The sequence below is a fragment of the Heterodontus francisci genome, chromosome 2 (genome assembly GCF_036365525.1).
Source record: "Heterodontus francisci isolate sHetFra1 chromosome 2, sHetFra1.hap1, whole genome shotgun sequence".
NCBI classification, from domain to species: domain Eukaryota; kingdom Metazoa; phylum Chordata; class Chondrichthyes; order Heterodontiformes; family Heterodontidae; genus Heterodontus; species Heterodontus francisci.
In genome coordinates, this window is record NC_090372.1 from 12849309 (window position 1) to 12863013 (window position 13705).

General features: G+C 45.8%; 1 protein-coding gene across 11 annotated transcripts in view; it reads right to left on the bottom strand.

Annotated features, from left to right (window-relative positions):
• rreb1a (ras responsive element binding protein 1a) overlaps positions 1–13705 on the bottom strand; it is a 262748-nt gene that overhangs the window by 99022 nt on the left and 150021 nt on the right. For 8 of the 11 annotated variants that reach the window (XM_068054447.1, XM_068054446.1, XM_068054448.1 and 5 more), the window contains 3 exons: positions 12288–12496; positions 3283–3372; positions 828–991 (listed from right to left, as the gene is read on the bottom strand). In XM_068054447.1, coding sequence (XP_067910548.1) covers positions 828–991; positions 3283–3372; positions 12288–12496 — 463 coding nt within the window. Of the gene's footprint in view, positions 1–827; positions 992–3282; positions 3373–11705; positions 12262–12287; positions 12497–13705 lie in introns of those variants that run through there. The other 3 variants (XM_068054445.1, XM_068054454.1, XM_068054455.1) reach the window with 2 other exon arrangements.

Genomic DNA, 13705 nt, shown 5'->3' on the forward strand with positions numbered 1-13705 from the left:
TCTCAGTTTTCAGTTTTGATCAGAATAATTGCTTCTTCACAAGAATGTCTGTGTTTACAACTATAACTTCACTTTTTAAAGAAAAAAATTTAACTTTTCAATTTTTTTTTCTCCTTTAACCCTTCAATCTGCCCTCCCATGTGTGAGAAACCATTCCCAGACTGACAGGATGAGCAGGTGATATTCTCCAACTGTCTGTCACTCCATAGCTAGCCGTGAGGAAGAATACTTAGTGATGTCTCTCTCTCTCCCGACCCCATAAATGGAAACACACATGGTCTCCATGTATCAATTCCCTGAATGGCACAGCCATAAAACCACATCATACCAGATGGAGCAATAATCTTCACAGCATCCAGTAACAACAACCATACAAGGACTGCTCCTTGTTCTGTGATTGGAAAGATCTCAAATGAGCTGCCTCTAACTTTGATGTACAAGAAAAAGATTAATTGCACACAGAAAAAGGAGGCTGGGAACTATTTCCTAGCCAGTACGTCAGAGAACAGCATATGGCAAAATCATGGGATAGAATCATACAATAATTCAGCAGTGGAGGCTCTTCAGCCCATTGAATCTACACTGGCTCTTTCGAAAAGCAAACTAGTTAGTCCCATTCTCCAGCTCTTTCTCATATCCCTGCAATCATTTTTCTCATTAAAGTATGCATCTATTGAATCTACTAACCTATAAGGCAATGAATTCTAAATACTAACCATGTCTACTGAAGAAAGATAACACAAACCATATTATAGCTGGCATCATCACTTCACGACAACCTCTGTCTGCCTGAATCCAACTTTCTGCACTGACCAGCCATTACTCACCTGTGCATGTTGCCGTTCGTAGTGAAGGCCTGGTAACAGATTGAACACTTGTATGGTCGTTCCCCAGAATGGACCAACATGTGACGGTCTAGTGAGCTGGCGGAACTCAAGGACTTGCCACAAATGCTGCAGGAATGGGTATTTCCTCCGGTATCAGTGTTGTGCTGCAGAGACATAAGAAGTTCCAGTCAGAACTCTGGATAGTCAGGAAAACACGAGCAAACATGGATCATGGCCTCCATTGTCCGATAACATGACACTATTTTGGCTCAATACACCATCTCCCATTTTCCCATACCACTCCAGCGCAAACCTATGGAATTCCCAGCCTCAGAATCAGCAAAAAACAGAACAGCAGTGGATTTGGGTGGATCCCATTCTTTTATGATGCAACAGACTGCACATTGAAGTCAGTTTTGAAATAAAAATGATAACCATAACAGAACCCAGTGTTATTATTGGTGAAACCAGTTTTCCAACAGTAGGGGTGAACTGTAAGTCTACTTTATTCTCCTTTAAAAGTCAATAAATTAAATTTGACGAAGGGCCCAAGTTCAACCTTATTGTTGCCCCACATTACTCATTTCCAGTGTGTTCCCAAACAAATGCACCATTCACTAAAGGATTAGGGCAACAGAAATGGTGCATAGCAAGTTCCAGGCACGTTTTTACCATGGCACCAAATACTGGTCGGTCGGCAATTTTTTTTTTTGAAAAAGGACAAAATATAAAATGTTATTAAATATCTCGTATGTGACTTCCTGTTGTCATGTTTTTTGTGGACACTTTGTTTCAGTTTTATAAATTCCACTTTCCATGCAAATTCGTCACCTTGTGATTCTACCATTTTTCTACTGGTTCCACAAATCATTGGAAATGCTTTCCGAAAAGTCTTCCTGCGCCAATTTTTTCCTCACTAACAGAAAACTTTCGCTATGCCCCAAATAAGGGTTTAAACTACCTTTCTAAAAAAAAAAGGAGACCACATATTTCACTATAACGTGATTACATTTATTCATTGAACCGTCTTCTGGGTCATTCGGTGCTTTCATTAAAGTTCTCACTTGAAGGCTGCAACCTCTCCCAAAACCCTGGGTTTAAACTTGAACTGGATATTTTGGCCCAGAGCTGTGACTCTTCTCTCAGTTTAACAGGATCGTGGATTCTGAATTATGTGCAGTGTATCCAGTTCTCAAGGATGCACCAGTAAAATTCAGCCAGGTTTTTTTTAAAATTTAGCTTCTAGCATTTTCTGCTCAAAAGTTTCCCAAATTTATTTTTTAACAAAAAGTTGGAGGACAACTTTCAAAGGCCCATGTAAACTGATCACTCTGCAACTCCATTCTGGAACAGAATTTAAAAAAAATAAGCACAGAGGTAGGACTTTAAAATGAGAATTGAATTGTGTCTGCATGCTTAGTGCAGTTATCTCATGCCTTCCAACACTGTTTCACCTAAAGAGGCGCTTACAGTCGTCTCCCAATGTCACGGGAGATTGACGATTGTACGTGTATTCGTGTTGTGTGAAACATGTAACTTTCCATTTTACTTAAATTCTTATTTTGAACTTTCAAAATTTTGGTTACTGAGGAAAGCAATAGTGAGTGAAAATAAATTTCAGAATGCACTTTGCGAAAATTATGGGAAGCCAATGGCCAGTTTGCGCAACGCACCCACCAGACTGCACATGGTAACGACTTTATGCAGAGGGTTTCCAGTCGGATTGCAGATATAGGAGTTTATAATAGAAAAAGGCACAAGAAGGCAGGTTCGATTTTCAACCTGCCACGTGGGCATATTGCAGGACTTACAGATCAGACCCCCTCTGTTCAAATCAATGGGAGTGTAAATTGAGTGGTTTCTATAATGGAAGGCCAATCAGCAATGACAGTGGTGACTAAACATGACAAAGGGAGGTTATGTGGTACCCTTGCAGGAAGATTGTTAATACATGTGCAGTGCCAATAATGCATGGAGCAGTGTCACTTTACACCGGCACAATGGTTGGCACTTTTAATTTCAATATAACAGTGCACCATGCCACACTAACTCAGCCCTTGCTCCTGTGATACGGGATAAGGAAGTGCAGGGCACATTATTTGCACTGCAACCCTATTACGTTCTTGCTGGGACGCAAACGGAAGAGAATTTAGCCGGCACATTGAATCAAACCATCACACGCGCTGCCACGTACTTGGAAAGACTGCACAGCTCCGCCTTCTTCATTCTACAAAGTTCTGAAAATGCACTTTTAAGGAATGCATTGTGCAACTGAGCATTTACTTTTCATGCCTTGTAACATGGCTTCACTAATTTAAGAACACTTGACATATTGCAAAGACTCGCGATGCAGGGTATAACGTTTCACCACATCAAACCCACAGAGCTAACTATCAAATGTGCTGGGCCTGAACTGTCTCGGCTCAAAAGGATGATAAAACGAACCACAATGTACCTGTCGAATGTGCATCGTTAACTGGTGCTGTGTTCCACAGTTCTTCTCACACAGAGGGCAAATAAAGAATGACTTTTCTTCTTTGGCTTCCTGTAGTTGGTACAAGATTGAGACAACCATACATAAGGAGAAGCGTGCATGAGAACATGTCATAGACTACAAAGAGAAGAGTGCTTCATCAGAGAGAGGAATGAATCATTGTCACATGCAGTATCATGCACATTGTATGCGTGAGTTCCTCAACAGAATCTAAGATTCTTTAAAGATGTTTCTCACTATTCCTATTGGAGGACAATGTATAAAAGTAGGTAGTTTCCACCCTGGCTGCAGCAGGGTATCCCTCTGCCAATGTGCTCATGGGATAACCTTGTCAGATTGGAAAGCAGGAAGATTGGCTCTCTTTTTCCTACCTATCTGCATGAGATGTGAAAAGGCACCGCAATGTTTGGATTGTGGTTAAGATTCAATTTTTCTTTAAACAAATCGGGTCTTTTAACAAGGGCGGCGCAGTGGCGCAGTGGTTAGCACCGCAGCCTCACAGCTCCAGCGACCCGGGTTCAATTCTGGGTACTGCCTGTGTGGAGTTTGCAAGTTCTCCCTGTGGCTGCGTGGGTTTTCTCCGGGTGCTCCGGTTTCCTCCCACATGCCAAAGACTTGCAGGTTGATAGGTTAATTGGCCATTATAAATTGCCCCTAGTATAGGTAGGTGGTAGGGAAATATAGGGACAGGTGGGGATGTGGTAGGAATATGGGATTAGTGTAGGATTAGTATAAATGGGTGGTTGATGGTCGGCACAGACTCGGTGGGCTGAAGGGCCTGTTTTAGTGCTGTATCTCTAAACTAAACAAGTGATAAAGGAGAAAAAAAGTTTTCTGAAGATATACATTGGAAACTGGCAGTGAAGTCCTGTAATGAATAAGGGTCGTTTTACCTACGTGGAATATGGGTCTCGTGACAAGTGTCAGACAAGTAGCATCTGTAAACTGATCCAATAAAACCATTGTCTTAGTCCACAATGAACAAGAGTTTTTTCCAAACAAAACGGGCGCTACTTAGAAATATAGAATCTTCCAGTGCAGGAGGCCATTCGGCCCATCACAACTCTTTGAAAGGGCAATGCAATAAGATTTTAGGTATGCTTGAAAGGACTCACTAGTACTATGCTTCTGCGGAAGTGAATATATGTAAATGTGCACGTGTGCATACCTACCTATGTGTCTCGTGCGTATATTATATGAATACGCATTTGCAAATTATTCGAGTCTTGTCACATCTGTGACACAGCTATGCTAGGACCTTTCTCCAATTTCATCTTGCCACACACAGAAAATAAAGCGTGAGGTACAGTCCATATTTGAACTATTGCGATGCCTCTCGTGGTTAAATAGCCTAACTGCACTCACTGTTCAGCATCGTGCATGAATAACAGCCAGTGCAGCAAGGTCAGTTGGTTTGGAGGGCCTGTGCTACATGTGGAGCCTTAACTTCTGAAGGAGTCAGCGCTTCACAAGTGGAAAGGCAGGAAGAAAAATAAAAATGATAGGGAGAAAGAAGGAAGAAAAAACACAACAGGAACCACTTCAGGGAGAAGATTAGGAAAAAGGTTCTCAGAGTGCCTGGATGCCAATCCAAAAGGAGCTCAGTCACTGAGTATCAAATCATCAGTATCCTTTACTACACTCTCCTTGTTTAACATTACCATGCTTATTCAGATTACAGAAAAATCTCAACACATTTTGAATTAGGACACAATCTGTACATAGGACGGGGTCAGAGAGCACAAAACAGCATGGGGAAAGGCAAACCAAGGAGATTTGTTTTTTTTAATATCCATTTCAGGCAGTGTGCAGGCTGGATACTAAAGCAGCTTTGCTCCTTTGTGCTGAAACGGCACTTGGCGATGAAGAGGGAGAGAAAAGTGGCATCTCAGCCATCGAAGACATACGCCGGGAAAAAACCCCTCTCCAAAGCAGGTGATTTTTGCTGCCACATGGTGCAGTAAACTAGAAGATTGTGAACTTGGGATTCTGCCAGTCAATTGCTGGGTCAGCCAAGATCTGTGCTGCAGTGTGTACCCGGGATGCGTCAGAACCTCTGCCACAGTTTTAAAAATACCTCGTTGACCTAGTCCACCAGAAACGATGGGCGTTAACGTTCCTGCAGCGAGCAAGCCTGCTCTTTACTATTGAAGGAAAGCAACATGTGGGCTTCTTTCTGTCTACAGCCCAGTGCTGCTCTGGTGGGCTCAGTTAGCAGCTTACACCCCGGGTCCTTCCCTTAAACAAAAAAAGGGACCAATAAACTAATTAAAGTATTGTGTGTCCAAAGGTTACGGATGCCTGTTCTCTGGGACATCTGCCTTTCAACTTAAGAACTGACTTGGGCAGACTCTATTTCTCCTGCCACCCCCAACCCCTCTCCTGTTTAACCTTGGCCTGAAAATCAGAGCTCTGTTGCTGCACTACCTGGCTGATGAATATTGACTGTGCAGTTTATCATTAACTAGGAGTAATACTGACTCCCATACCAGCACATAGCACAGGGCAGGTCAGCCAAACAAATGGAAAGACTATACACTCCGCTGCAGGGAAAAGTGCAAGTGTTTACCAGCCGCAACAGCTGCTACTGGAAGTTTTACTGCTCTACACTTGAGTGCACTGCAGCCATTGCAGGATTTAACAAAAAACTGAAAGCGTGTTATCTGAAAGAAAACGCAGGGTGTAAAATGGACTTTCAGCATCTTGCGTTTTTTTACATTATTTCAAGCACATTTACCAGAGCTGAAAGGTCCAACACATTTTCATCGTATGACTTAGCCCATTTATGACTCTATTAACCACTTTCAATGCTGTCTGGAGCTGATTACTTTACAGCCCTTTGCTCAGTCAGTCCTAAGCAGGGACACGCCATCTGAATGCTGGTTTGCTTCCTTTGCATAACTGTTAAGGGCTACAAGCACCTTTGGTATGCCAGCTGTGGCTCAGTGGGTAGCACTCTTACTTCCAAACTCAGGAGATTGTTGGTTCAAGTCCCACTCCAGGACTTAGAGAGTCATAGAGAGAGATACAGCACTGAAACAGGCCCTTCAGCCCACCGAGTCTGTGCCGACCATCAACCACCCATTTATACTAATCCTACATTAATCCCATATTCCCTATCACATCCCCACCATTCTCCTACCACTTACCTACACTAGGGGCAATTTACAATGGCCAATTTTACCTATCAACCTGCAAGTCTTTGGCTATGGGGGGAAACCAGAGCACCCGGCGGAAACCCACGCGGTCACAGGAAGAACTTGCAAACTCCGCACAGGCAGCACCAAGAACCGAACCCGGGTCGCTGGAGCTGTGAGGCTGCGGTGCTAACCACTGCGCCACTGTGCCGCCCCGACTTGAACACAAAAATCTAGGCTGTTGCTCCAAGGCAGTACTGAGGGAGTGCTGCACTGCTGGAGCTGCCATCTTTCAAATGAGGCATTAAACTGAGACCTCAGGTGGAAGGAAAAGATCCCATGGCACAATTTTGGAGAAGAGCAGGGGAGTTCTCCCCGGTGTCCTGGCCAAGATTTATCCCTCAATCAACATCACAAAAACAGATTATCTGGTCATCATCACGTTGGTGTTTGTGGGAGCTTGCTGTACACAAATTGGTTGATGCATTATAACAGTGACTACACTTCAAAAGTACGTCATTGGCTGTTAAGCACTTTGGGACATCCTGTAGCCATGAAAGGTGCTATATAAATGCAAGGCTTTAATGCACCAAGCGTAACCAGTTCTATGCTTTCCCTCGTTTACATCCCACCGTCTCAGTGTTTGTTTCTTCTCCTGAAGCTGTCAACTCATGTTGTGGGGCTATGGTTCCCTGGGCACTGGGCACCTCAACACTTTATGAAATGACTAATTTATCATGTCTGGGCCTAGGTCAGAGTATGTGGCCAGGAGAGATGGCAGGAGGATCAGAGAACTCAGATCCCATCACTGCCCTGACCATCACACATACACTTTCCACCAAGTGGGGGGCAGTGGTAAGAACCGTGGGTGACATTTAACTTTCCTGAGCAGGGTACACGGAGGCCAAATGTACTGGCCCAGGTTAGACCAAGGAACGTTTTAATTATTAAATTGGACTGTTAGCATTTTGTGATTTTTGATTTATTTATGGCTTTAAAGAGAGGTGATTCTTCACAGATTTAAAAAAGCCATCAAGAGAAAAGCTCCAGGTTTAACACAGGGCATGAGCGTGGGTTGTATGCGAAGAACCTCAGGGCTTGCTTGGCCGTGCTGGAGTGAGGCTCAGGGCCGTTTTAACTCCCAGGTGATCTCCCAGGGAATCGCTACCAGGCCGATGTGGTGAGAGGAGGTCACCGCGTGGAACCTGCTGGAACGGCCCCCTGTCATCAATACAGTGTGTCAGAGGCAGGGGTGGGGGGGGGGTGGTGGGGGGATGTCTGGAGGCAAGCATGGTCAGGGGATGGGGGAGGAGAATCCCAGAAGGCCTTGGGGTGCCCAAGTTGCTCTTCTGGGCCTGCAAGGAAACTGTAGAAATCTCACTTTAATCAACCATCTTGGGTCTGCTTCCTAACTGCTGTCAGCTTTCTGCTGCAAGTGCAGCACCCTTTGGGTCGGACGACTGCGTCAAGGATCTGCTTGTGTCATTGGACCCAGACAGTCGCGTCTGAAACAAACAGCCGAGGGCCTCACCAGCTGACCAAAACGTGCCTGTTAAAATGGCTTGCTCACCCCATTCTCACCGGGGATAAAGGTGGGAGCTAAAACTGGGCCTAAAATGGCTAGGCCCAAGGCTCTTGAATTTTCGCCCAGAACCTCTCCACCTCTCTTTCTTCCTTTAAGATGCTCCTTAAAACCTACCTCTTTGACCATCATCTCTAATATCTCCTTATGCAGCTTGATGTCAAATTTTGTTTGATAACGCTCCTGTGAAGTGCCTTTGAAGTTAAAGGTGCTACATAAATGCACGTTGTTGTAATTGAGTATTAATGTCACACAGTTACATTCACAAAACAACACGCTCACAAGAATGAGAGCCAATTGCCTCATCACAGGTCCATGAAGCAAGAGGTCGTTTCTTGCCATCCACACTCCACAAGTGAAGGAGAGGGATCTGGTTTTACTGAGAGGCCGAATGGCGCAAATCACTGAATAAGGAAGAAGCAAAGGTGACTGCACTCACACGTACTGAGAAGACAAGGAGGTAAAAGGGACACAACAGCAGTGAGTCACCGAGCTAGGCCTGGGAGGAAACGTGGTCTTGCAAGGGGAAACTCACCAGTCAGAAAAACGAAAGATGACAGGGATGGAGGATTGGTTAATGGACAGGAAGCAAAGAGTAGGGAATAACAGGACATTATCAAGTTGGCAGGCTGTAACTACTGGAATGCTGCAAGGATCAGTGCTCTACTGGCAGAGACCTGCAAAACATTTGCAGTGAAATTAGTAACTTTATTGCAACCATACTTCTTCAAATCCCCATCCATGACATTCCATCCTTCCCATTGTCATCCCTCATGCTATACCCATCCTTTCAGCCCTCTCTTATCATCCCCATCCTAGCCCCCATCCCACCACTTCTTCTTACGCCATCCCCTTCCCCCATTCCACCCTCCCATGCTGTACACCGCTCCCTCCCTCCCATGCCATCCCCCAACCAGGCCATTCCCCCCTTCCCATTCAGTCTCCCCTCTCCCCTCCCTACCGCACATGCAGTTCCACCTCCCCCCTCCTCCCTCCCTTGCTGTCATTCACCCCCCTCCACCCCTCCCATGGCATCTCCCCTCCACTTTCCCCTACCCCACCTTCCCATGCCACCCCTCTCACCCCCACTTCCGCGCTGTCACATCCTGCCCGCCTCCCATGTAACTCCCCTTCCAACACCCCCAGTTGTCAAGAGCCCAGTAAGTGAGGCCAGGGAGCGGCGACAGCCAGGGAGCGGCGAGAGTCAGGGAGCGGCGAGTGTCAGGGAGCGGCGAGAGCCAGGGAGCGGCGAGAGCCAGGCAGCGGCGAGAGTCAGGCAGCGGCGAGAGTCAGGCAGCGGCGAGAGTCAGGCAGCGGCGAGAGCCAGGGAACGGCGAGAGCCAGGGAACGGCGAGAGCCAGGGAGCGGCGAGAGCCAGGCAGCGGCGAGAGTCAGGGAGCGGCGAGAGTCAGGGAGCGGCGAGAGTCAGGGAGCGGCGGGGGCCAGTAAGGGAGGCCAGCGAGCGGCAGGGGCCAGGGAGCAGTGGGGGCCAGTAAGGGAGGCCAGGGTGTGGCAAGAGCCAGAAGCCAGAGGCCTGCGCCCAGTAACCGCAGCCAAAATTTGCATCCTCATCTGCTACCCGACTAACATTAGAGCAGCATTCTGGGCTCCCCTTACCCATGTCATTTTATACTTGATACGCCTCTGATTCACTCCTTCAACTTTCCTCTTAGGGTATCAGCCCTGTAACCAAGGTCAGGGAGCAGTGAGGGCCGAGGGTCAGGAACCAAGGCACATGAGTCAAGCTCCACCCACCAATTCAACCCACTGACCAATCAGAAAATGTGAACAGAAAGAAACTGTGTATTACTATATAAGACATTAAATACTTATATGAAGAGACTGAGAGTAATGTATCGAAGTTTGCTAACAATACAAAGTTAGGTGGGAATGTAAGCTGTGAGGAGGACACAAAGAGGCTGCAGAGATATAGACAGGTTAAGTGAATGGGCAACAAGGTGATAGATGGAGTTTAATGTGTGGAAGTGTGAGGTTATTCACTTTCGTAGTAAGAACAAAAAAAGCAGAATTTTTTTCAAAGGCATGAAACTTCTAAATGTTGATGTTCAGGGAGACTTGGGTGTACTCCTTCAAGGAACACAGAAAGTTAGCAATTCGGAAGGCAAATGGCATGTTGGCCTTTATTGTAAGGGGACTGGAGTACTAGAATAAGGAAGTTTTGCTACAATTGTTCAGGGCTTTGGTGAGACCACACTTGGAATACTGTGTGCAGTTTTGGTCTCCAGATCTAAGGAAGGATATTCTTGCATTAGAGGTGGTACAGAGAAGGTTCACTAGATTGGTCCCTGGGCTGACAGGATTGTCCTATGACAAGAGGCTGAGTAAATTGGGCCTATACTCTCTGGAGTTTAGAAGAATGAGAGGTAATCTCATTGAAACATACAAGATTCTGAAAGGGCTTGATAGGGTAGACACAGAGGTTGTTTCCACTGGCCGGGGAATGTAGAACATGGAGGCACAATCTCAGGACAAGTGGTCAATCATTTAGGACCGAGATGAGGAGAAACTTCTTGACATGGCAGGAACAGGGGACCTGGTAACACGCAGGAAACCCTGAAGCTCTGGTTTTCCCATGCGCTGTGGAGTTTTAACACTGGAGAAGAGGTCACAGGACCAAGTAGGTCCGATCCCTGACCCCGGAGGAGTGGGGGTGGGGGGAATGTGCTGGCTGATTCCTGACCACAGTGGGTCCACTGTCCCCCAACCCGCTGAGGGGGTGTTGGGGGGGGGGCGGGGGTCTGATGACAGGTGAGCTTGGGTTGGGAGGAAGTATTCCTGCTTGCCCTGACCCATAATGAGTGCTGTAAAAGTACTCAACTTTGTCCTCACCTCACTGCGGCTCCTGTATTTCGCTCATATTTAAGGTGTCAACCCCGCCTCTCGTGTGTTGACTGCCCGCCCATTCTCTCTACTGAGTAAAAACCAGAATTCAATGGGTTGGAGCCTTCTTCCCAACACACTTCCCTTTCTTTGGCCATTTAAGACTCCAACTCTATTCAATCCCGCCCACTCACCCATGTTAAAACTCCCCGAAATAGTTGAGAAATATTGTTACCGCCATTGAGTTACGTGATTGTATAATCACAATCCCGAATACAAGACCCTCGCTCTGCTTACCAGAGCGAATATTTAAGAGCAGTGTACTGAGGAACAGATTGGATTCTTATTGTTCATGAGTTGCAGGAATATTGAGGTGAATTTATTAAGGGCTTGGGATGAACTCAGGGAATTTATGTCTTGATTCTCCCCTCAAGGAAAAAGTTGGGCAGTAATCTACAGCAGGGTTTTTATCCTCATGGGCGCTTGAAACGCACCATAGAGACTCATGATAATAGAATCCATGTTCCCCTCAAGTTGCCTTGCTCAGGCTGCCAATGGCAACAAGCCTTGATTCAGGTTTTGGATCGGCTGTGGGAGGCTGGATTTGCCAGGTCCGTACATGGACTCATCTACTGGGATGTGAATAACCAGAGGCTCACGAAATAAAAGTCGGACATGAGCTTTCTCAAAGTTTGATGTGCAGGTTTTCCCCAATTGGGTAGGAGGGGGTTGCGAGTAACCTAATGAAACAAAGGCAGATGCATTTAAGGAAGCAAGAAGCACAAGTCAAACCATTATTTTGACGAGAAAGAATGAAAACTTACATTTATATAGCACCTTTCACGACCTCAGGATGTCCCAAAGCGCCTTACAGCCAATGAAGTACTTTTGAGGTGTAGTCGCTGTTGTAATGTAGGAAACACGGCAGCCAAAATTGCACACAGCAAGATCCCACAAATAACAACACGTTAATCACATAATCTGTTTTTTTTTTTAAAAGTGATGTTGGTCAATGTTAATGATACTGATAAATATTGAACAGGCCACAGGTGATAACTCCCCTGCTCTTCTTCGAAATAATGTCACAGGATCTTTGACATCCACCCGACAGGGCAGATGGGGCCTCAGTTTCATATCTTATCCAAAAAACGGCACCTCCGACAGTGTAGCACTCCTTCAGTACTGCACTGGAATGTCAGCCTGCATCCCATTTCAGAGACTTCAGCCCACAACCTTCTGACTCACAGCAAAAATGGTAGCCTCTGAGACACAGCTGAGATGGGGAAATCATATCGATGGTTAATAAATCCCTAGGGTGAATAAAGGGTTAAAGGAGGGTCCATACAAGCAACAAAGCGGCAACTTTTGGGGAGTCCCCCGGTTTCAGCTTTTTCCTCAACGCCTACCTGCTTGATTTTTCCAGTTCGCGTTAAAGAAGAAGACTTCAAGGGGCTTTTGTTATTTGGAGGGTCTCCTGCCTCCCCACTGAGGTTTCCCACATTCATCACCGTGGACATCATGGACTTTACGGAAGACAAGTCGTCGCTTTCGGGATTGTTTGGCAAAATCACTGCTGTCCCCTGGGTGGTCGTGATCACCTCGGTCTCTCTTTCTGCTGGAGTACAACACACTTAGCTGTAGGATGTCCGCGGCACATTTCAAACAGTCTTTAAACGGACAGACACCTTCACATACAGTTTCCCAACACCAGCAGTATGGCACGTTGGCACACTGACGCACTGTGCCACAGAGTGCCCGGGTCTGGGTAGTGGCTGTAAGTAGGTGACCACGATTCCATGCATACCAATCCCAGTCACAGAGAGGAGCCAAAAGAGGCAGGTCAGAAGCAAGTTAACCCTCAGGGTCAAACACACACGCTCCTGATGGCTGGTCCATCAGTGCTGTGTACATGTGATGTGATCAAAATCCAATCCTGCATTGATACCTGGATTTCTGCAAGATGCAACGGTGACATTTTTTGGTACCATGTTTATTTACACTGTCAACAAAAACTTCCAGTCGTACAATTACAGATTCTGCCCTTCCACACATGGATTGTGTCTGGACAGAACATTTTGATCTGTATAACACCAAGGCTAAGTGTCAATGGTTACAGTCCGTCACTGGTGGTGCTAGTGGTGACAGTAAATGCATGGTGATAAATTAAGAGTGCTGCACAAGAATCATATTGGTATGGGGCACGGTAGCATAATGGGTGTGTTCGTGGACTTGTAATTCAGAGGTCTGGATGAGCACTCCAGAGACATGTGTTCAAATCCACCAAGACAGCTGGGGGAATTTAAATTGCATTAATTAATAAATCTAGAATAAAATGCTAGTCTCATTAATAATGATTATGAAACTACCACAAAACCCATCTGATTCACGAATGTCCTTCAGGGGAGGAAATCTGCCGTCCATACCCAATCTGTCCTACATGGGATTCCAGACCCAAAGCAATATGGTTGACTCTCAGCCACTCAGCTATCAGCAGCTCACCACCACCTACTCAAAGGTGATTAGAGATGGGCAATAAATGCTGGCCTTGCATCCCAAGAATACATTTTTTAAAAAAGTGTGATCTTTCTTATAGTGCTTTTGTACTGCCATTCTGATCTGACATTAGCTTTGTGTGTTTGCGAGCAGTGATGTGCGTTTACTTTGGGCGTGTAAGGCCGTTTGTCAATTATATTGGATGCCATATAATGACATCATTGTAAACTGAAATGGAGCATTTCCTTAAATCTTCCTTTAACTGGGCAATGGACTACACAAAACCATAGAAAATGTAAAGCATATGGTGTGGTACTGTAGAGGCAAGTTC